Below are 24,990 nucleotides of genomic sequence, written 5' to 3' on the forward strand. Positions count from 1 at the left end.
GGTCTCCATGAGTCGCAAGTGACTTGACTGCACTTAACACACACACACACACACACACTTCTACATTCTGGAAATTTGTCAAAGCATGCCATATTTATATGCTAAGTTATAAATTGGGCATTCTGCTCTTAAAGCAGTAAGGTGAAAGTAAATATTGTATATATTTTAATTCCTCACCCCGTGATTGTTTTTCCACATGGATTCAAAACTTCCAGAAATTTGACATCTCTAGTAATAGTTAAATGTGTGCGACAACCAAAGCAGCGTTTTTCAGGATTCTGACGTTGTTGAGAAAGTTGTTGAAAATCTTGTGCTACTGGAAATCTTCTTTAAAAATGAGTTTGTTTGTTTGTTTTAAGCGTCACTGTGAGTCCTGAGTCCCTAGCCAGCTGAAACGTGCCGCCATATTACCATGGGGAACACCACCAGTGAGCGGATGTCCGGGGAGCGCCACAGTTCCAAGTCTCACCGCTCCGACGGCGCCAGCGGTGCCCACCACACCAAGGACCATTCGCACAAGATCATGGTGGGCAGCACCGATGATCCGAATGTCTTCAGTACCCACGACTCCAAGGTACAGGTTGGATTGGCTCAACATTCACTCAAGGCTGATCCTTCCGTTGCGGTCACATTCTTCTGGTTGCTATCTGTCTTCCTAAACTCTTAACAAACAATATATCAACTGGTACCCAACCTTTGGTATAGAATTATATTCAAGACTCACAGTGTATTCATGAATATTAATGTGTTCATAAATGTCGTTAAAGTAGAATAGAAGAACATTCCTTCCAAAGTACGTGATTGATTTGAAAATGAGCCCCATCTGCTTTGTAGGTCTATTAGAATACTCCTGTTTGGAGATGCAAACAAAGAACACATGAAGCTGCCTTATATTGAATCACTCTTGGTCCATCAAAGTCAGTATTGTCTACTGAGACCGGCAGCGGCTATCCAGGGTCTCAGGCAGAGGTCTTTCACATCACCTACTTGCCTTGTCCCCTTTAACTGGAGATACCGGGGATTGAGCTCATGACCTTCTGCATGCCAAGCAGATGCTCTACCACTGAGCCACAGCCCCTCACCTAAGAAGAAGAGTTGGCTTTTATATGCTGACTTTCTCTACCACTTAAGGAAGAATCAGAGCAGCTTACAATCACCTTACCTTTCCCTCCCCACAACAGACACCCTGTGAGGTAGGTGGGGCTGAGAGAGCTCGAAGAGAACTGTGACTCACCCAAGGTCACTCGGTTGGCTGCATGTGTAGGAGTGGGGAAACAAATCCAGTTCACCAGATTAGCCTCCGCTGCTCATGTGGAGGAGTGGGGAATCAAACCTGGTTCTCCAGATCAGAGTCCACCGCTCCAAACCACCGCTCTTAGCCACTACACCATGATGGCTCTCAGAGCTATGAAAGGTGATTATGCGCTGGTAACAATGCAGCATAGCCTAAGGTAAAGATAATTGAAAACTTTGTTTTTGCAGAATTTTTTTATAAAATGTAATTTGAATCTAATTGTATTTTTAGATAGAAGCATTATATAAGGATCTGAGGAATCTATATGTGTACTAATATGTCCCATTAAGATCCAGTTCACGTACAATACTGTAATACATCACTAAGAAGTACATATAGTTTTGAACAATTCGGAAACAATAATGTTTAAAAAGAATATGATTTATTTTCTGTAATTTTGTAAAATAAATTTATGAACATATTAATATTCATGAATACATTGTGAGTCTTGAGTATAATTCTAGATCAAAGGTTGGGTACCAGTTGATGTATTGTTCGTCTTGCACATTTAGTACCTGACTAATAGAACTCAAAAGGTGTCCGCAGGCTCAAAAAGGTTGGGGTACCCAATAAAGCATGATCTCATCAGACCTCAGAAGGTAAGCAGGGCTGGTACTTGGATGGGAGACCGCCAAGAAATATTCTGTAGAGGAAAGCAATGGCAAACCATCTGTGCTTCTCATTTGCCTTGAAAGCCCCTTGCTGGGATTGCCGTAAGTCGGTTGCGACTTAGCAGCACTTACAGACATATGATATAGATCACTTCGCGTCTTAGTATTGTGCCTTTTCTAAAGAGAAGGGGCTTGTACAGAAAATATCCACACGGGTCATTTTCTTTTTCTTTTTTTTAAAAGAATATTTTATTAACATTTTCAAACAAAAAGATAACAAACGAACATATACATACGCTCACATCTTTGCCATTTACACTTACTTCAGGGGTCAGTTTATATCTTAAACATTACTCTGTTAATATCTATTGAAATATTCTATTTCGCTCTAAATATGTCTTGCAATTAATTTTTTCTCTTTTCTCTATTAAATTTTAATCTACATTTTCCAGTTAACATATTCAAAATAACATTCCCATTTCTTCTGTGAATCTTCAATCATTCTTTCTTTTAGCATGTTGGTCACACCGCAAATTCTTCCATTTTTTGTTGCCACTTTTCTAGATCTGGGATAGTTTCTTGTTTCCATGATGTTGCCAGCACTATTCGTGCTGCCATCGTCAGATAACCAAATAGTTCTTTAAGGTTGTTTTCCAAGTTTTCCGGTGCTATCCCCAGTAACATGATTTCTGGATTCATTGGAAATTTGATTTTTAGAATCTTTTGCATTTCTTGATGAATTTGTACCCAAAATTTCTTGATTTTCCTTTTTGATTGCCTTTACCCTTAACTCTGTGGGCCTCCAGAAATAGGTTGAGCGAGAGGAGAAGGCAAAGATTTTGCCGTGGGTGTGAAGCCCAAGGAGGGATTAGCTGTCCCTTGTGGAACTGGAAAGGATTCTGCCCTCTTGAGCAAGGCTCAGAGAGTCTCAAGTGTCTGACCACCCGTGCACCTGATATTCTGATGCCAGTAATGAGGAAGCAATTCTATAGCCTCTCTCTTGTGTGGGGGTCTGGAGAAGACACCAATCTTGTCTTCCTGTCGCAGCTTCCTTGTGAGAAGGAATTTGTGTCGTGGCAGCCCGATCCGGACGACTCCACCAAGCCATCCCAGCAGGCTCGGCCCACTGTCATCCGCTGGACCGAGGGAGGCAAGGAAGTCTTCATCTCGGGGTCCTTCAACAATTGGAGTGCAAAGATCCCTCTCATCAAAAGGTGAAGGAGGGTGATGTATGCCTTTTATGCAAACAATGAAGGTATCAGGGAGGAGGAATTATTATTTCTTTCCTAGGCAGACCAAGCAGTGCCAAGATACTTAAGAGTCCAGGTTAATACTGTAGCCTAAATTGGTAACTCAGACTTCCGGGCTACTGGAACCAATGGGACTTAAGGGCCATTACACATTTATCACTTGGTGTTTTCATCATTCATTTCTCAAGACTAAGGTCTTTTATGCATGCCTGTTTCACTCGCTGTCACCTCTCCGACGACTTCGGGTCTTTGTCTTGATTATGCTTGCCCGTTTCTGACCGTCAGAGGTTGCCTCGCTCTCCCCCTGCCTTTCCCCATGTTTTCCCTGTGTTTTCAGATACATGTTTTATCTCAAATTTGAAAATGAGGGCAAAGCACGGGGAAATGCAAGAGGGAGAGCATCACCAGATTAGCCTCCGCCGCTCATGTGGAGGAGTGGGGAATCAAACCCGGTTCTCTAGATCAGACTCCACCACTCCAAACCACCACTCTTAACCACTGCATCACGATGGCTCCAAACCACTGCTCTTAACGACTACACCACACTGGCTGTCAGAGCACCAACGCAGCGGCACCATAGCGCTTGCCTGTTGAAGCCATTGCTGGCTGCTCCGGGTGCAGTGATGCTTCACACGGCTTCACTTCCTTCCTTGGGACCTTCCTGTGAACGTTCGCGCTATGTAGCTTGCTTTGATTTCGATCTGCTCTGTGATTAACTTGTATGTTGCCCCACCGGGATATCGGGATGCTGTCTCTGTGGCAATCCTCAGTACCAGCCAGCGTGGTGTAGTGGGTTAGTGTCGGACTAGGATCTGGGAGAGCCGGGTTCAGATGTGCCACGGAAGCTCACCGGGTGACTGTGGACTGGTCACTCTTTCAGCCTACCCTACCTCATAGGGCTGTTGCTGTGAGGATAATGTAGAGAATGGTGGTTGTAAACCATTCTGGATCCCCACTGAAGAGAAAAGCAAGGTATAACAAATAAATAAATAAAATAAACTTTCCATGCGTATTTTGATTACTGGCCTAGCTCCTGATCGGAGATCCAGTGTGGTATAGTGGTTAAGAGTGGTGGACTCTAATCTGGAGAACCGGGTTTGATTCTCTGCTCCTCCACCTGAGCGGCGGATGCTGATCTGGTGAACCAGGTTGGTTTCCTCACTCCGACACATGAAGCCAGCTGGGTGACCTTGGGCCAGTCACAGCTCTCTCCCAACTCAACTCTACCTACCTCGCAAGGTGTCTGTTGTGAGGAGAGGAAGGGAAGGCGATTGTAAGCCGGTTTGATTCTCCTTAAAAGGTAGAGAAAGTCGGCATATAAAAACCAACTCTTCTCTTCTTCCTCTTCTTGCTTTTATCAAATGGTTAATGAGAACAGCCTCACTGACTCCTTTTCTCACCCCTCAGCTGTTTAACTCGGTCTTCATTCTTCCCATTTGCAGTGTTTCATTCTTCCCCGTTAGCAGTTGATGTCCTGGTTAGGCTATGAAGACGCACTCTTTGCTTGCTCCGATTTACTTGCTGCATGGTGCCACTGGTTGTTTGCAGCCGTGTGCCTGGGCTTGCGCATTGGACACCGTCTCTCCGTAGGCTTCATGTGTCGCAATGAACATTTTCCTCTCCATTTTAGCCACAATGACTTCGTTGCCATTCTGGACCTGCCGGAAGGAGAGCACCAATACAAGTTCTTTGTGGATGGTCAATGGGTTCACGACCCCACTGAGGTAATGCCTTTTCACCTGTGTGCGTGTGTTTCGTCTCGTGTTACTGAGAGGCCTTTCTGCGGTTCGCTGTATTTTCAGGTAATGGCTGGGCTAGGACCAGGGAGGCCGTAGTTTTGGCCTCAGAGAGATGACTCGGTTTCTCCAGCGGATGAATTTTGTTAGGCTGAAACATCAGAGGATGATCCCTGAAAGCCTCCCCCTCTTCTTCAGCAGATTTAAAAGATGGTTATGGTCCAACTGTGTCAAAGGCTGTTAACACATGGCTAGGATGTCACCGAGCCCCGTGGCACAGAGTGGTAAGCTGTAGGCCTGCAGTCAAAAGCTCTGCTCATGACCTGAGTTCAATCCCGACAGAAGTCGGTTTCAGGTAGCCGGCTCAAGGTTGACTCTGCTTTCCATCCTGCCAAGGTTGGTAAAATGAGTACCCAGCTTGCTGGGGGTAAAGTGTAGATGGCTGGGGAAGGCCATGGCAAACCACCCTGTAACCATAGTCTGTCTAGTATGTCCATGTGACATCACCCCATGGGTCAGGAATGACCCGGTGCTTGCACAGAGGACTACCTTTAGCTAGAATATCATTGGTTTGTCCCTCTCATGTATCACACTTTTCTATCCCATGATCAAAAAATCGAATGCGTGGTGAACTCTGCCCTGCATCAATCCCGCAAAAGGTCAGGGAGGAATGTTCCCATGCGCAGCTCTGCGGGATAGTAGGGGATTGGTCATCATTTTCGTCACCGCTTTGTGATTGGCTGATTCCAGTTAAGGGTTGACCTAACGCCAAGGGTTTTTTTAAAAAAATTTTTTAATAGCAGCATGCCAGTATGCCATCATATCAGCATTAAATTTCCTTGATTTTAGACCTCCCCCCTCCTCTCGGATCTGTCTTTACTCTATGCCTTTGCAATTTAAAAACAGCGAGGCTGGCAGGCGCTGGTTACCCTGGGCAGTGAAAGAGCTCTGATAGCGGCAGGGAAACCTTGGAGGAGGGCTGCCTCTTCATTCTTGGCGGGGAGGGGGGGACCCTACTCTCGTTCCTACCCGCATTGTGTACCCCTTCACAGCAGCAGAGGTGTGTGTGTGTGTGAGTGAGTGTATAGGGGAGCAACTGCAAAGCTCCCAGCCACACCGCTCCACTTCTGTGTTTCTTGTTACTGCTGTTTTTTCTCAAAAACTGACTCACCATCTGTCCGCCAATCCGATTCGTTGGTATACCAGCATACCGTCAATAAAAAAATTCTTTTTAAAAAAATGAAGGAGAACTCGGGAGATGTACGGGCATTCCAGACAATGACAGACATGTTCCAGAGTTTCCCCGAGAGTGAAATGGGAGGAGCGGGAGAGGAAAGGGGAATTGGGGGAGTGTCAGAAGGAGGGGGAGTCGACCCGTGCGCTACACGCACCAGCAAGCCCTCGCAATTGCCGTGACTCTTAATTTGCTTTCGGGACAAAACTGGGATTGGAAAACCAGGGGAAGTCTCGCAACAGAAGCGGGTTGAACCCGCAGGCGGGATACCACCATGTGTTACGACAACGGAGATTTGCTACATTGGCGGGAGACTCACAAGACAAAACAGCCATGCATTTTCGACCAAAGTCTGCTGATAAATCAAGCAGGATCAAAAGGAAAAATTTCCCCCTCGTTTTGTCCCTGTCGCAAAACTAGGTCTCAAGTCAACTTGAAAACGAAGATTTGATAGAGGTGTTTAATTAGCCTTTGCTGCTGAAGGTTTTTTGAACAAAGATGTCACTGTTGCCTCCTTTAAAATCTTTGGGAAATCCGCCTCTGCTAGAGGGACTCTTTATCCTGGCTCAAAGATTTTTGTTTTGTTTTGCAGCAGGATTTAATCAGGCGAGAATAGGCAAGGATCTAATTTGGCCTTCGCCACTGCCTAGTATTCTGTCCACATCAGTCAGAGCATGCCATCCAAAACTATCCATTACAGTTTTGACACATGGAGCTTCTGAGACCTCTCTCCAAAGATCAGCTTTCACCTGGGCACCCAAGTGGGACCAGATAAGAGAAACTTCATCATCCAATAATTTAGCACAAGCATCACAGAGGACTAGGAATCCTTGTCATCCAAGGTGGTGGAATCTAGGTGTTAGAAAGACCTTTGTTTGAAGTGTTTTGGAGGGCACATCTCCCCTTTTTCAGCGTTGGCGGAGAAGAAGAAGAAGAGTTGGTTTTTATATGCTGACTTTCTCTACCACTTAAGGAAGAATCAAACCGGCGTATAATCACCTTCCCTTCCCCTCCCCACAACAGATACCCTGTGAGCTAGGTGGGGCTGAGAGAGCTCTGAGAGCTGTGACTGGCCCAAGGTCACCCAGCTGGCTGTGTAGGAGCAGGGAAACAAACCCAGTTCACCAGATTAGCCTCCACTGCTCATGTGGAGGAGTGGGGAATCAAACCCGGTTCTCCAGATCAGAGTCTGCTGCTCTTAACTACTACACCACGCTGGAGGGCTATTTCACAGCTCTCATATACCACTGCATACACATTCAGACATTGGGTTCTGGTCTGATCCCATATAGTGAGGGCCTTAGAGAACATGAATATATTCTCTGTTGCTTCAGAGACTAGGATATGAAGTAATGGATTTAAACTAAGAGAAAAGCGATTCCACATAAAAATTAGGAAGAACTTTCTGACAGTGAGGGCGGTTCAACAGTGGAATGTGTTGCCTCGGGGTGGGGGGAGTCCCCGTCTTTGGAGGTCTTTAAGCAAAGGTTGGATGGCCATCTGTCGGGAGCGCTCTGATTGTGGGATCCTGCATGGCAGGGGGTTGGACTGGATGGCCCTTGTGGTCTCTTCCAAACCTTGCGTGATTTTGTGATTTTTGCACTGCCCTCTGTGTGTGTGTGGGTGCATTCTGGGATTGGGGGTGGCTGAGCTTGTCGCTGAGGCAGGTAGCCTTCCATCTGTCTTCTCTTTCAGCCGGTGATCACGAGTCAGATGGGGACCATTAACAATTTGATTCACGTCAAGAAGTCGGACTTTGAGGTGTTCGATGCTTTAAAAGTGGACTCTCAGGAAAGCTCAGAGTCCTCCTGTCGAGGTGATTCCTTTGTGCCCTTGGTCTGAACATCCCAAATGCTGGTCTTTTGTTCCAGTTCTCCTTCTCACACCATCTTCTTCTTTTTTAATAGATCTTACCGGTTCCCCTCCTGGAATTTATAGTCAAGAAATGTACGTCTATCGGCCTGAAGAGCGTTTCAAATCCCCACCCATTCTCCCTCCCCACCTCCTCCAAGTCATCCTCAACAAAGACACCAACATATCGGTGAGTGCTGTCCCCCTGTACCCACCCTATGTCAAAAGCTTGTGGTGAGTGGTTAAGCGAGACCCATAAATGTCCATTATGGGTAGCATTGCCAAATCCAGGAAAGGAAATACCTGGAGATTTTGGGGTGGGGCCTGAGGAAGGTGGGGTTTGGAGGGGGAAGGGACTTCAATGTCATAGAGTCCAATTGCCAAAGCAGCCATTTTTTCCAAGGGAACTGATCTCTGTCGCCTGGAGATCAGTTGTAATAGCGGGAGATCTCCAGCCACCACCAGCAGGTTGGCAACCCTGATTATGGGAGATGTGGCTTGTCTCCAAAAGGTATGGCTCCTCTAGAGCTCATGAGTCTTTTGGGTTCAGGATGCTTGGCGTAAGACAGCCAGAGTCTTCCTCCCCCACAAGAGGCATATCCGAGATGATTATCCATGTGTGACTCAAAATTAAGACATAGGCGGCTGGTAAAAGCCCAGACAGACTGCATTTGTATTTCCATGGTCATTTATGCATGTGTTCTTGGACTCATGTTTGACCCGTCTGACTTGCTTGTTCAAGGAGTTCTCCATGAGGTTTCTGTCCATTAGAAATGACCTCGCTACCAGCCTTCCCAATGTCCGGGTCTTCCCATTCCTCTGTTAACCCGACTCTTCTCTCTCCCTTGAGCTCAGCCCAGGTGAAATCTCCATGTAGAAGGCAAAGCACTGGACACAGAAGATTGCTTTCTCTCACAGCCAATCACAAAGCAGCATGTAAAGAGGCGGGGATTCAAATGCTTCCTGCTTCCTGGGGGCTCTTTCTGAGCAAAAGAAAGGCTTTTAAAAACCGAGGCTTGGATTTCTCCTCCCAGTCCTTTCAGATTGCTCCGTTTTTTGTTTTTTGTGCTTGAAATGCTTTTTTATGCGGCAATTGGGTTGGGGGGGGGGATTTTCTCACACAGTAAGCAAGTGTCAGCTCTTGACCCAATGAACCAGAAATCACCACAGAGACAGTCAGAATCCAAGCAGATGGCTTTTACTGGTCAAATAGGTAAAACAGTGCATATAGGATAAGATGACAGCTATGAGGGTCTGGCTCGTTAGTTGGCAATATAAGGCTTGAAAAAGGCGGGTGATTATAGAACACACAAAGCATAAACAGAGCACACTTTCCCAGGAGTAGCGTTCCCAGGCTTTGGTATGTGAAGCTGTCCTTGAAGTCTGGACAGTTCAGCAAAGGAACAGAGGCAACAGAGAAACCGAGATAACAGCCTGACATCCTGCTCCCCTTAAGGCCCCCTCCCATCCTGTAAGGGGGCTGGTCTGTCTGGGTAGGCAACGTGAAAGGCGTTGACGAGCTTGGGGGCGGAGACATCTCGTGCGCGAACCCACTCATCATAGGCAGGGGGGAAGTGTTTCCAGCGAACTAGGTATTGTAAAATTCCATGGTGAATACGGGAGTCTAGGACCTTGGAGACCTCGAAATGTTCTTCCCCCCCCCACCATTATGGGCTGTTCGGGAGGCAGTTCTGGATGCCATTGCGGAGAAGCAATATGGGGTTTCAGTAGGCTGATGTGGAAAACGGGGTGCACACGTCTTAAGGTTTTGGGAAGAGATAGTTCCACCGTGACAGGATTTATGATGCGAGTGATGGGAAATGGGCCAATGTACTTAGCGTTGAGCTTATGGCACGGTCGGGTGGAACGCAAATTCTTGGTGGATAGGTAGACCAGGTTCCCTACTTGTGGATCCCCACCGGGGGACCGATGCTTATCAGCTTGTGCTTTGTATAAGCGCTTGGCTCGGGCAAGATTGCTAATCAGCCAGGGCCACGTAGTGCGGAGGGTGTGTGCCCAAGAGGCAATGTCGGCATCCCCCTCCCCTTCCACATCCTCCACAGGGGGGATAGGACCGAAATCCTGTCCAGATATTGCATAAAACGGGCTGAAACCAGTGGACTGATGTACAGCATTATTGTAAGCATATTCTGCAAAAGGTAACAGTTCTACCCAGTTATCTTGGTGGTAATTGACATAACAGCGCAAATAACATTCAAGTACAGCATTAACACGTTCGGTCTGGCCATCCGTTTGGGGATGGTATGCACTAGACAATCCCTGCTTCACCCCCACCAATTTGAGAAAAGCTTTCCAAAACTTAGCAACAAAGCTACTGCCGCGGTCGCAGATTATTTTGCGCGGAAACGAATGTAGTCTAAAGACATGTGACACGAAGAGGCGGGCCAATTTCTGAGCGGAGGGGATCCCTGCGCATGGAACCAAATGTATTTGTTTGGAAAATAAGTCAGTGATAACCCATAGTACAGTTTTTCCCCCGCTGAGAGGGAGATCCGTCATAAAATCCATAGCAATCACTTCCCAGGGTTTGGAGGGTATTTCAAGTGGTTGCAGTAGTCCTGGGGGCTTGCCTTGAGATCGTTTGACTGTGGCGCAAATAGGACAGCTGCGAATAAATGAGTCAATATCAGAACGCATTTCCCCCCACCAAAACTGTCTGCGCAACAAGTGAAGGGTCTTTAGAAACCCAAAGTGCCCTGCGGTTTTCATTCCATGGGCCAAGTGTAAGACGTCTTTTCGGAGCGCTTTGGGTACATACAATTTTGAGTCTTTGTACCAAGAGCCCCCTTGTTCAATAACACCAGGAGGCAGGGTTTGATTAGAATGTTCCATAAGGCAGTGTTCCCGCAGGAACTTTATGAAAGAATCAGAGACGGGAACCCCCCCCTCGTTCAAAATAGTAGTAGGAGTAGGTAGGGGGGTTGGCGAGGGGGAAACGCTTACGTGTTGCGGTGCGTAGACTTCAGGCGGCCGGGCGGCCGGTTGAGTTGGAGGAGTCGGAGCCGGAGCTATCGTGGTGTTCTGTCTCGGAGGTAGGAGAGTAGTCGGTAGGGTTGGAGGAGTTTGCCCGCTGGTGACTGTGTGTTGCCGTGTTTGGGATCGGGTTTGTACAGCCAATACGGGCAGGGCTTCTCTTTGTGCGGGCGTAAATAGAGAGTCTGTTGGCCGATCGAGTTTTGCTGGGTATTGAGGCAATCGGGAGAGAGCATCCGCGAGAACGTTTTGTTTTCCTGGGACATGCTTCAGGACAAAACGAAACTGAGCAAAGAATTCCGCCCAACGTTGTTGTTTTGCGGATAATTTATGGGTTCCTGTGAGAGCGGCCAGATTTTTGTGATCGGTCCAAACTTCGAAGGGGACTTTGGACCCTTCTAGGAACTGTTGCCAAAGGGTAAGAGCATGGTGAACAGCTGAGGCTTTCTCCCAAATAGGCCAGTTCAATTGGGAGTGCGCAAACTTCTTAGAGAAATAAGTGCAAGGATGAAGGAGACCATTAGGTCCTTTTTGCAGCAGGCCCCCCCCCCATAGCTACGTCGGAGGCATCGACTTGCACAATGAACATTCGATTAGGGTCTGGGTGCCGTAGCACCGGTTCTGATGTGAAAAGCCGTTTGAGAGCTACAAAGGCGGCTTGGCATTGATCAGTCCACAGTATTTTAGCGGAGGGCAATGTGGCAGAGTTTTCTTTACCTTTGGTTTTTAGAAGGTCGGTGATGGACAGTGCTATTTGGGCGAAGTTTGGAATAAATCCGCGGTAAAAATTAGCAAAGCCCAGGAATTGTTGTACTTGCTTGCGGTTGGAGGGAGGTGCCCATTCAAGGACGGAACGGACTTTGTCCGGGTCCATGCTAAGGCCATGGTGGGAGATTATGTATCCCAAGAAAGTTATTTTGCTCTGGTGAAATTCGCATTTAGCCAGCTTTGCGAAGAGTTGGTGGGTGCGTAGGCGGCGTAGAACTTCTCGGACCAATGTGAAATCATGAAGGATTTCATTGATGAGTTGCATGAAGACCCCCGGGGCCCCTTTTAACCCGAAGGGCATCACAAGGAATTCAAACATTCCAAAGCAGCTAGAGAAGGCAGTGAGGGGTTCGTCCCCCTCTCGGATGCGGACGCGGTAGTAGGCTTCTACCAGGTCCAATTTAGAAAAAAAACGTCCTTCTTGTAGTTGTCCCAAGATATCTGAAATTAGTGGTATAGGATAGGCGTTGGTTTGAGTAACTGCATTGAGTTTTCGGAAGTCAATGCAGAGGCGTAGGTCGCCCTCCTTTTTTCGGACAAAAAACGCGGGGGCTGAGTTGGGAGCATTCGATGGGCGAATGAACCCTCTGGCAAAGTTTTTGTCCAAAAAGTCCCGGAGCACAGTGCGCTCGGAAGTGCTCATTGGGTAGATTTTACTTTTGGTTAATGTGCAGTCCTTCACCACTTCAATTGCACAGTCAGTAGCCCGGTGAGGGGGTAAGGCATCACATTCTTTAATGTTAAAGACATCCGCGAAGTCTTGGTATATTTCAGGGAGGGCTGGTGTTGATGGAATCTCGGAGAGTAATGCTGAAGCGGGTGGAGACAGCACCGCAACTTGCTGTCGGTGCTGATCGCATTTAGGGTTGTCAAAGGAGATTGTGTTCGTGTCCCAATCGATACTGGGACAATGACCTTTAATCCAGTTAATTCCCAGAACCACCTCGAATCGAATAGGGGCTGTGGTAAAGTCGATTTGTTCCCAGTGAGAGCCAATTCCCATTGCCACCCCTATAGTGCGATGATCAACTGGACCCCCTTTGAAATGGCTCCCATCCATTTGGGCAAATTGGACGGGGGCTGGTAAAGCCTCGGACCCGACTTTGAGTGCTGCGAATGTGGCTGCGCTTATGAGAGTGCGACTGCAACCAGAGTCAATAAGTGCTTTAACGGGTAGTTGGGGGCCACCTTCGTGATGTTGTAGAATGGCGTCTACATAAACGGTGGTTTCTACTTCTTTTACTTTGGTGGGAGCTGTCGGTTTAGCAGGAGAATCTGCAGAGGTCTGTGGAGACGCTCCACTCACCACAGACCGAAGCCGTTTTTTGACAAATCAAGGGGAGATTCCAGGTTTAAAGCCGGAGAAGTCCATGGGTTCTCTTCGTCCGAAGAGGGAAAGTTGTCCCCCAATGGGGCACTTGTAATCCGAGACCCGGCTGGGTCAGTTGATGCAGGCAGGACGGATGAGTCTCCAGCGTGAAGTGCAGAGGGTGTGGGTCTTCCCAGCGCTGCGCTGCGGGTGGCCGCGGTGCCTCTGCGTTGCGGTCGTCCCCTAGCTCGAGTTGCCGTGCTGTGACGAAAGGGTTCAGGGCGGTACGGGCAGACCGCTGCAAAGTGGCCCTGTTCCCCACAAATGAGGCAGGCACCCCTTTGGAATCGGGTTTCGCGCTCCTGGGGTGGACGCGTCGGCTTCCGTATAGCGGGGGGTGGTGCCTTGGGCTGGGGCTTTTGGGCGCTTTTCTCCTTGTGTTTTTGGCGGACAAGGGAAATAAAGCGCCGGCGGCTTTCTACTTCTTCGGCTAAGAGAATCCAATCCTCGAGAGTGTCGGGATCGCCCCGCATGTACGACCAGTTCAGGACGTCAGGGTGTAAGGCTTCCCTGAAATGGTGAATTAGGGTGGCCTCGGGCCAGCCCACAATTTTGCTCGCCAGTCTTTGGAATTCATCGGCAAACTCTCGGACTGGAGTAGAGCCCTGTCTTAGTTGTAGCAGCTCCGCTTTGGCCCGTTCCCCCAGAAATGGGTCCTCAAACCTCCTACGTAAAGCAGTCATGAAATTGTTGAGGGAACGGCTAGAGCGGGATCGGGTGTCGAATTGGAGGACCATCCAGTCAGCCGCTTTGCCTGTCAGAAGGGAAGCTACGTAGCGCACCCGGCTGTCCTCGGTAGGGAACAATTGTCCCTGTTCTCGCATATAACTGTCCACCTGATGCAAGAAACAGGGTAGGGCTTCAAGAGATCCATCATACGTAGTTTTCAACTTGAGCTGTTTCCAAGGGCCGGGTATGGGTTGACCCGGTTGCACAGGCTGACCCGGTGGCACAGGTGCTCCGGGTGCAGGTAGAACGGGAGCTCCGGGAGGTGGAGGTGGTGCAGGAGGTTGGACTGGTCCCCCCTGACCTGGTATTGGGACGGGCTGTGCTTGGGCTATCAGGGCTTGCTGCAACTGCCTGTTGTCCTGCAGCATTTGTTCCATTAGCTCTTGGAGTTGATCGACGCGGTCGGACAACTCTCGATTTTGGGCTCGTAACAGGTGAACATCCTCTCCTGGGCCACCGGTACGATGAGGTTTACTTGTTCGGAAACTCGTGGCCCATTGAGAACTGTCCCCATATAGGTCCTCGTCAGCAGACTCTCCGGAGTCTTGGCGTCGGTCTGCAAGGCGGCGTGCGCGTTGGGTCGTGCGCGACGGAACAAACACCGGGGAAAAAGACAGACCTAACGGAGGGCCGCTCTTTACAGTGTCCTTAGGGCGACCGCCGGTCCGCGCACAATCCGCAGCCAATTGTAACTCCTTATCCCTTGCGGCTTGGGCTTCGGCCGCCGCCTTAGCCGCTTCAGCTGCTTCTTTATCTGCGAGAACCTTTCGGGCTTCGAGTTTTAGAGCTTCAGTTGCGGTAACGTGCGGTAAAAGTTCTGTTTCCAGGAGTGAGAGTATGGTATCGGGTTCCCCGCCCAGCAATGGTTGTATCCGAACCACGATAGCGGGTGCGTCGGCCCCAAACGTCGAGGCCAAACGTTGGGCCAAGGTGGCTACCGTAGTATCCTTTGTACAATCCGCAAAGAGGAGGGCCGTATGGACAGCGACCCGCTTGGCTTCAGCTTGACAACTAGCTGCATCGGGTATCAGGGAAAGACCTGAGGCTCCTGCCATGGTACCTTTTCCCAGGGTAGTAGGGGCCGAGAATGGGAGAGACTCACGGGCAATAAGTTCATCCAATAGTCCGGTTAGTACCTGTAAGTCCTCAGTTGCCAGCCGGGCATCATCCAGCAACTGATCAAAATCCTGGAGATCTAAACGAGTATTAGTATCATCCGAGGTTAACATCCAGAGAACTTTCACTAGAGATTGCCACTGTGTCTGTACTAGTCCCTCCAAGTGGCAAGCCTCTAGAGTAGTCCTAACAAGTTCAGCGACTATGTCCTGTAGAAGGGTAGGATCCCCACATGAGGACTCCAGGGTTCCAGGAAGTAGTAGTCCCGGTTCACTCGGAGAGCGACCTCCTAGCTCCTATCCGAGTGGCAGGCGAACCCTCCAGGGCTCTAGCCTAACTAGGGGATCGTTGAAGAAGAGTTGTAGTGATAGCTGTCATAATGTCAGCTCTTGACCCAATGAACCAGAAATCACCACAGAGACAGTCAGAATCCAAGCAGATGGCTTTTACTGGTCAAATAGGTAAAACAGTGCATATAGGATAAGATGACAGCTATGAGGGTCTGGCTCGTTAGTTGGCAATATAAGGCTTGAAAAAGGCGGGTGATTATAGAACACACAAAGCATAAACAGAGCACACTTTCCCAGGAGTAGCGTTCCCAGGCTTTGGTATGTGAAGCTGTCCTTGAAGTCTGGACAGTTCAGCAAAGGAACAGAGGCAACAGAGAAACCGAGATAACAGCCTGACAGCAAGCACTACAAGTAAGCCAATTACAAAGCAATATTTAAAGGGGCAGGGACGTGATTTGAGCTTTGAGACTGCTGGTGCAGAGATTCCCAACAGGAAAGTGTGGGTCCAGCCAGCAACGAGCCTCAGGCAAAACTCCCATGCATAAATGACCCACGACTCTGTCTCTTTTGAACAACTTTTCCATATGTTTCAGTGTGATCCAGCCCTTTTGCCTGAGCCAAATCATGTCATGCTGAACCACCTCTACGCGCTCTCCATTAAGGTAAGGCCAGGCAGCCTGCCATAGCTCATCGGAGGGAAGTTACTTTGTCCCATAACTACTTTGATCCAATTCCCTTATCCCATCCCTACTGCCTCTCTGCCCCATTTTGCTAGTTCCATTTTGAATTGTCTTCAAAGAATGGAAGGAATGAAACTGTCTGAAATTGGACTGGGGGGGGGCAGCATTTTAGAACCTCACAAGAAGAAGAAGAGATGGTTTTTATATGCCGACTTTCTCTACCACTTAAGGAAGAATCCAACTGTCTTACAATCGCCTTCCCCTCCCCACCACAGACACCCTGTGAAATATGTGGGGCTGAGAGAGCTGGGACTAGCCCAAGGTCACCCAGCTGCCCTTATGTGTAGGAGCGGGGAAACCAGCCCGGTTCACCAGATTAGCGTCCGCCGCTCATGTGGAGGAGTGGGGAATCAAACCCAATTCTCCAGATCAGAGTCCACTGCTCCAAACTACCGTACTTAACCATTACACCACGCTGGCTCTCTGTAGCACAAGAGCAAAATTTGAGTTCAGTGGCACCTCACAGACCAACAAGATCTCCAAGGTATAAGCTTTTGAGATTCAACACTCCCTTCATCAGATATCTGATGAAGGGAGCTTTGACAAAGGGAGCTTTGACTCTTGACAGCTTATACCTCTGAAATAAAAGGACAGGTTACTGCTGGCAGAGGGTAGCTAATGGACATAGGGGAGTAAGCTGGTTTGATTCTCGCTTAAGTGGTAGAGAAAGTCGGCATTTTTTTTTTTTTTACCAACCAACGAAGATCATCCTGGCTACCCACCTGAAACCGTCATCTGTTATGAACACCCCTCTACCCACCTCGCTAACTCCTTTCTGTCTCCTCCCTGTAGGATAGCGTAATGGTGCTCAGTGCCACCCATCGCTACAAGAAGAAGTACGTTACCACCCTCCTCTACAAGCCCATTTAAGTCGCTGGTCCTTCTTCATCTTTTGGATGGAGGAGGGGGGAGACGGCTGTTTTGTGTGCACGCACTAGGATACACGCAAACATTAAGACTGGCGGGTCTGATTCCTGATGGAGCCGAAAGCTCCGTGAGATGCTGACCTTGTCTTGCTCACGTGCGACTGAGGAACTTCCCTTCCCTGGTGGCTCTTTGTCCCATATGAATTGCACAGTGTTGGTACCATCAAGGTGTGGGATGCGTTATCCAATGGACCCTGAACATGTGGCTTTCTTGTGAGGAACATGAAGGAGAAGGAAGCTATTGAATCTCTCTTCCCCAATGGCCTGTCCTGGATGGCCTGTTGCCGTTCTCATGCCCTGGAGATCTTTATGGGAACAGAAGAGTCAAGGCGGAGAAGGGTGTTTTCTTGTTTCACCTGACCTTGGGTAGATGCCTGCTTCCTGTTCTTCACCAACATGTGTTTGTTAATTGTTATTTAAGAAGTGCTGTTTCGCAGATAAATGTTTTTTTAAAAACCTCTCAAGGTTTAGGGGTCATAGAATCATAGAGTTGGAAGGGGTCACCAGGGTCATCTAGTCCAACCCCCTGCAAGAAATTAACAACTACCTTCCCCCCCACATCCCCAGTGACCCCAACCCTCGCCCTGCAATGCAGGATCCCACAATCAAAGCACTCCCGACAGATGGCCATCCAGCCTCTGCTTAAAGACCTCCAAAGTCAGGGACTCCACCACCCTCTGAGGCAGTGCATTCCACCATTGAACAGCCCTCACCATCAGAAAGTTCTTCCTAATGTTTAGGTGGAATCGCTTTTCTATTAGTTTAAATCCATTACTCTGTGTCCTAGTCTCTGGAGCAACAGAGAACAAGCTAGTTCCCTCATCAACATGACATCCCTTCAAATATTTAAACATGGCTATCATGTCTCCCCTCAACCTTCTCTTCTCCAAACTAAACAAACCCAACTCCCTAAGTCTTCCTCATAGGGCATGGATTCCAGACCTCTGACCATTCTGGTTGCCCTCCTCTGGACACGCTCCAACTTGTCAACATCCTTCTTAAATTGTGGAGCCCAAAACTGGACACAGTATTCCAAGTGAGGTCTGACCAATGCAGAATACAGTGGTAGAATTACTTCCCTTGATCTAGACACAATACTCCTATTGATGCAGCCCAGAATTGCATTGGCCTTCTTAGCCGCCATATCACACTGTTGACTCATGTTCAGTTTGTGGTCCACTAAGACTCCCAGATCTCTTTCACATGTACTGTTGTCAAGCCAACTATCTCCCATCATGTACCTGTGCCTTATGTTGTTTCTGCCTAGGTGAAGTACCTTACACTTCTCCCTATTGAAATCCATTTTATTACTTATGGCCCAGCTCTCCAGTCTGTCAAGGTCATTCTGAACTCTGACCCTATCCTCCGGGGTATTAACTACCCCTCCTAACTTGGTGTCATCTGCAAATTTGATTAGCATGCTCTCTATTCCATCATCCAAGTCATTTATAAAAATATTAAATAGTACCGGTCCCAGGACAGACCCCTGTGGTACCCCACTAGTCACTCCTCTCCAGGATGAAGTTGTGCCATTAATGAGCACCCTTTGGGTTCGGCTGGTCAACCAATTACCAATCCACCTAACAGTAGCAGTGTCCAGCTCACATTTTACTAGCTTTGTTTCAAGAAGATCATGGGGGACTTTATCAAAGGCTATACTAAAATCAAGGTACACTACATCTACATCATTCCCTTCATGTACCATACTTGTCTCTCTATCAAAAAAAGATATGAGATTAGTTTGGCATGACCTGTTTTTGAGAAACCCATGTTGACTGTCAGTGATCACGGCATTTCTTTCTAAGTGCTTACAGACTGTTTGTTTAATTATCTGCTCTAGTATTTTACCTGGTATTAATGTCAGGCTGACTGGGCAATAATTGTTTGGGATTTCTTTCCTCCCCTTTTTAAAGATGGGGACCACATTAGCCCTCCTCCAGTCTGCTGGAACCTCTCCTGTTCTCCATGAATTCTCAAAAATTATTGCCAGTGGTTCTGAAATCACTTCAGCCAGTTCTTTTAACACCCTTGGATGCAGTTCGTCCGGCCCTGGAGACTTGAATTCATCAAGAGTAGTATTTTAGTAAACAAAAAAACTAATGTACAACAAACTGAAACATGATGCAGTTTACTTTCACCACCTGTATATGGTATACAGAATCCGTACATCATAAGCAAACTGATGCAAAACACAAGTGTTTAAAATTCATCCATTTAATACACAATGCGTTTGGTGGATTTCCGGCAGTCTGATCCCTTTCAACAAAAATCTTCAAGACTACCATCTCCTGCCCGTATGGTATATAACAAGCTGTATATTTGCTGAGGAAGATGGACTTGTTCCTGAAAAAACTTAAGAGCTCTTCGGTTGGCAATAAGTGCCTGTGTCAATGCCCCCCCCCCCACTAGTCCTCTGCACTGAATCACAAACCTCTTTAAAAACCTCCAGCATATTTCGCATAACTAGATAAAGGGGAAAGGAAAAAATAGCTTTTTATAACTCTTGCATCTAAACGTTCCTATCAGTATGTTAAAGAAATATGGGCATAACAAAGATAAATGCCCTATTGAAAGAAACAGAATTCGTAGTGTTCAGTAAAATAACGGATTTTGATTTTTTTTAACATATTCCCCAGGAGGTCCTAATGAGGCTTCAGGAGCTCAATTTCTTAGCTCCTTTTTTATCCTAATTCCAAATTGCAAACAAGACAGGAAGTGAGTCCTCCTTATAAAGAATAGAGGCACTTGTATAAGTTAAGAACATAAGAAAGGCCCTGCTGGATCAGACCAAGGCCCATCGAGTCCAGCAGTCTGTTCACACAGTGGCCAAACCAGGTGCCTCCAGGAAGCCCACAAGCAAGACGACTGCAGCAGCACCATCCTGCCTGTGTTCCACAGCACCTAATATAATAGGCATGCTCCTCTGATACTAGAGAGAATAGGTATGCAGCATGACTAGTATCCATTTTAACTAATAGTCATGAATACCCCTTTCCTCTATGAGTATGTCCACACCCCTCTTAAAGCCTTCCAAGTTGGCAGTTAAAAACACAGTACTCAGGGGCGGGGCGGAATAGAGATCAGTTAACAAACCAAGAGGCAAAAACGCTACTGGAAAACACGGATGACTCGGCAGGAACGATAAAGACACAGCAAAGACATGTTTACAAATTTTTAAAAGTCCCAAAAGCCTCAACTTGCAACAACGGTTTCTTTCTCAACATCCTTTCTGCGATAAGAAAGCAGCATGGATTTTTCAATTTTAATAAAAGGCATCGTTATCACTGTCATGTCATTTAGCCACAAATACCAAGGAGAAACCACAATGTTAGGTTTAATCCAAAAACAACCGTCAGCGGTCAAGAACCAAGGGTGAACTTGGCTACGGTGTCTCTGGCCCAGGAGTTACTCAACCTTTCACCGGTCAATTCCCTATCACCTTTCCAGAACGGGAGTGTGCAGCCTCCATCCTTACCCGACCTCTGCACTGTGGCACCATTTCTAAGGTTGTGTTAAAAGTTCACCGGCTTGCCAGTGATTCTTGATAATGTATCTGATAGGGCATGACGCATGTTATCGTCGACTTAATTCATGCTGTAATGTTAGGGTTGCCAGGTCCCTCTTTGCCATCAGTGGGAAGTTTTTGGGGCGGAGCCTGAGGAGGGTGGGGTTTGGGGAGGGAAGGGACTTCAATGCCATAGAGTTCAGTTGCCAAATTGGCCATTTTCTCCCAGTGAACTGATCTCTATCAGCTGGAGATCAGTTGTAACAGCAGGAGATCTTCAGCTTGTAACTGGAGGTTGGCAACTAGGGTTGCCAGGTCCCTTTTCGCCACTGGTGGGAGGTTTTTGGGGCGGAGCCTGAGGAGGGCGGGGTTTGGGGTGGGTAGGGACTTCAACGCCATAGAGTCCTATAGCCAAAGTGGCCATTTTCTCCAGGTGAACTGATCTCTGTCGACGAGATCAGCTGTAATAGCAGGAGCTCTCCAGCTAGTACCTGGAAATTAGCAAATAACAGCAGCACGCAGGCTCAAAGAATTATTGAAGTCAAATCCAAACGTTCTAAAGTTTCATTCAAATATTAAGCAAAAAGAAATTCAAATATCCAACACAAGAGCAAATACAAATTTCAAAAAATACAAGCATAAATCATCAGTCCCAACCGGGTTTTAAAGTTCTACAAACAAGAAATCAAAATGAACCCAACCGGGTTTTAAAGTTCACAGTAAACCGAAACCGGAGCAAAGTCAATGTTTCAGAAATCAATTCAATCCCAACCGGGTTCTAAAGTTCATTCAAAATCCGTAGTGAGGATAATAATTCCACCACGTTCCAAATGATACTGCGAACAAGCAAAAATCAAAATCAAAGATAGAAGCGAGTCAAAAAAAAAAAGACACCTCTAGATTGGTGATCGTTTTGCCACTAGGGCTTCTTCAGTCAGAGGTAGACGTATCTTGGGAGGAGAACTGAACCTGTTTGGGTCTTGAACCGCAAGGTCTATATGCATTTGATGAGGCAATTTTCTCAAACCAGCATACATTCTACAAGAAGCGTGACTGAAGAAGCCCTAGTGGCGAAACGATCACCAATCTAGAGGTGTCGTTTTTTTTTTACTCGCTTCTATCTTTGCTTTTTATTTTTGATTTTTGCTTGTTCGCAGTATCGTTTGGAACGTGGTGGAATTATTATCCTAATTACGGATTTTGAATGAACTTTAGAACCCGGTTGGGATTGATTTGATTTCTGAAACATTGACTTGAAATTGACTTTGCTCCGGTTTCTGTTTACTGTGAACTTTAAAACCCGGTTGGGTTCATTTTGATTTCTTGTTTGTAGAACTTTTGATCTGATTTATGCTTGTATTTTTTGAAATTTGTATTTGTTCTTGTGTTGGATATTTGAATTTCTGTTTGCTTAATATTTGAATGAAACTAGAACGTTTGGATTTGACTTCAATAATTCTTTGAGCCTGCGTGCTGCTGTTATTTGCTAACTACGTTGTTCTCAGCATCGGTTCTTTGTTGTTTGAGTACCTGGAAGTTGGCAACCCTATGCCTGACACAGTTGTGAAAAACAAAACTCACCATTGTAGCTGGCCAGGTTGCTGGATCTGGTGATTCTGCTTGGTATTGTGAGGTGGCATTTGGTTTGAGCTGGCTTTTTAGTGCATACATGCCAAGATGGCCAAATGCACTGCAATCCGTTGACGAGCATGCATGTTTGGATCTCCCCCTTTGTGAGTCTTGGATCTGCGCCACTACAGTGTGTTGTGCTCTGTCTGTGCCACTTAAATCTAATTCTGCTCCATATCTCCTTGATTGTCTTTTTTTTTTTTTTGCTATTAAGTCGCAGCCTGGATACCAATGAGACATCACTGATATAATAAAGCTGTGTTTAAGGTATATGGAGGAAAGCCACGACAAGAAATTGTAACACTGTGAGCATATTCAGCAGACTAAATTTTGGCATACAAAACGTGCTGTGGAGAAGTGGTTTTGCCTTGGGAAGCAACCGCCCAGTGACTTAAACAAATGTGAATTGTTTAAGTTGTCGATGCTTGTCTTGTCAGTTGAGAGCAAACTGATTAACACTGTAGTATGGAGAGCCAGCGTGGTGTAGTGGTTAAGAGTGGTGGTTTGGAGCGGTGGAGTCTAATCTGGAGAACCGGGTTTGATTCTCCACTCCTCCACATGAGCGGCAGAGGCTAATCTGGTGAACCGGGATGGTTTCCCCACCTGTATACATGAAGCCAGCTGGGTGATCTTGGGCTAGTCACAGCTCTCTCAGCCCCACAGGGTGTCTGTTGTGGGGAGGGGAAGGGAAGATGAATGTAAGCCAGTTTGATTCTCCCTTAAGTGCTAGAGAAAGTCGGCATATAAAAAGAAAAGAAAATGTGGTGCATCATGACTAGTAGCCATGGATAGCCCTCTCCTCCATGAATATATCCACTCCCCTCTTAAAGCCTTCCAAGTTGGCAGCCATCTCCACTCCCCTCTTAAAGCCTTCCAAGTTGGCAGCCATCACCACATCCTGGGGCAGGGAGTTCCACCATTTAACTATGCATTGTGTGAAGAAATACTTCCTTTTATCTGTTTTGAACCCTCCAGCTTCAGCAGATGACCCTACTTTCTGGCACTGTGAGAGAAGGAGAAAAGCTGCTCCCTGTCCACTCTCTCCATACCATGTATAATTTTATAGACATTTATCATGTCTCCCCTTAACCACCACCTTTCCAAGCAAAACAGCCCTAAGCGTTTTAACCGCTCCTCATAGGGCAGTTGCTCTAACCCCCTGATCATTTTGGTTGCTCTTTTCTGCACCTTCTTCAAGCTCTGCGATATCCTTTTTTAGGTTTGATGGCATGATCTGCTCCCAAGTGCGCAGAGGACGGACTAGGGTTGCCAGGTCCCTCTTTGCCACTGGCGGGAGGTTTTTGGGGCGGAGCTTGGGGAGGGACTTCAATGCGGTAGAGTCCAATGGCCAAAGTGGCCATTTTCTCCAGGTAAACTGATCTCTATTGGCTGGAGATCAGTTGTAATAGCAGGAGATCTCCAGCTAGTACCTGGAGGTTGGCAACCCTAGGACGGACTGTGGTGTGTGGGGAGAGGGACTTATGCCTTCCTCCCTGCAGCTGATTAGTGGGTGTTGATTGTCCTATTGGGTGCTCCATGTGCACTGATGGGGTACACAGGTTTCCCCCAGTAGCACCCATAAGGCCTTTTCTGACCTAGGAACTGGTTCAAGGGAAAGCTTAGGGGCTCTCTTCCCCACATGGCCGTAGTTCTGATCTGAATGCTTCCCCTTCTCTTGGTGCATCTGGGAATTTATTTCCAAGCATGGAATTCAACGCAGGTGTGACTGAAAGTCCTTGCGGTGATCTTGGACATGACTTTGTAAAATGTGGTTAGGCCCTGAGACGACGACGGCACCGCATGCTCCCCATCAAAATTAGGGGTATCTTTTTACTTTTATCAGCCCTCCCCATACTTGTCTCACCTGTGTGGTCCTTCTCAATGTAGAGCCATTTCTCTGGCCAGATTTAATGTTTTGCCATCTGTGCTACTCGAAGGCAGATTTCGGGAAATCCTTCTGTCTGGCAGGCTCTGCCCTTGTGGCAACAATTTTATTGAAACGGTTGCTCATGTCTTATTTTATTGTAGTTTCTACGCAGAATCTCGTAACGAACTTTTAAGCCCCCTGTTGGTTAATAGACAGAATGTCTCAGATTCTTTTAACATTTCCTATTTATTTAACAATTGTTCGCCCCATATATTGGAGATGGCAGCAGTTTTTAAAGTTTGCTTTAAAAGCCCGCCCAACGGTTAATTAGATGGCAGTATCAACAAACAGCGCTATTCGATGTAACTGTCTTTCAACTATTCTGTAAAGGGCACTTTTTAATATCTCCATTCCTTTCGTACCCTTCTGTATTATGTTTTTATGCCAATAAAGAAATGATGATGATGAACTATGGCATCGAGGATGTTGTCAAACATGGCATGGCATGGTTTGCTGTGTCAGTAAGCAGGACTGCTGTGTGCTGAGAGGAAAAGGCACTGATGAGCCTGTGGTGCAATTCCAGCATTCACCAATTGCAGCTGATTTTTTTATTTTATTTTTAAAAAAACTTTATTGGAAGTTCAGGTCACATGGAGAAAAATGCTTCATTTATTCCAGACCCTTCAGCCCTCAACCAAGATCTTCCTTTTCCCTGTTGTGTTTCAAAGCACCTCAGCAACATGAGACATGTGCTTTTCTTTATAGCAGATAGAACCTGTAGCAGACCTTAAGAAGCCTGCCCTCTGACTGCTTGGTCACTGAATTCTGTACACGCTGATGTTACCTCCTAGGTGTCCATCCTCCCCCCCCCCCCAAAAAAAACACAATAATACACAATAAACCTTACAGAGGGCAAGGGAGACTTTTGAAAATAGCCCGGCAGCAGAAGCATAGGCTGCCTAGTTCATAAGCAAATTACGTCTTTTTGGAAAAGCAAAGAAGTTTTTTCTTTTTTTGGTGTGTATAACTATTGTAATAAATAAATGAAACGCCAGAAGTCAAAAAATGAGTAGCTGAAAAG

At 46.9% G+C, this 24,990-nt stretch overlaps 1 protein-coding gene across 1 annotated transcript; it reads left to right on the forward strand.

Moving 5' to 3' along the window:
- Positions 1-393: 393 nt before the first annotated feature.
- PRKAB2 (protein kinase AMP-activated non-catalytic subunit beta 2) lies at positions 394-16,854 on the forward strand. The gene is made up of 7 exons (XM_056845454.1): positions 394-574; positions 2,953-3,119; positions 4,786-4,879; positions 7,821-7,941; positions 8,033-8,166; positions 15,836-15,904; positions 16,775-16,854. The coding sequence occupies exons 1-7, from the start codon at positions 413-415 to the stop codon at positions 16,850-16,852; spliced, it is 825 nt and encodes a 274-aa protein (XP_056701432.1). The 5' UTR covers positions 394-412; the 3' UTR covers positions 16,853-16,854.
- Positions 16,855-24,990: the final 8,136 nt, after the last annotated feature.

Source organism: Euleptes europaea, chromosome 2 (genome assembly GCF_029931775.1).
Source record: "Euleptes europaea isolate rEulEur1 chromosome 2, rEulEur1.hap1, whole genome shotgun sequence".
NCBI lineage: Eukaryota > Metazoa > Chordata > Lepidosauria > Squamata > Sphaerodactylidae > Euleptes > Euleptes europaea.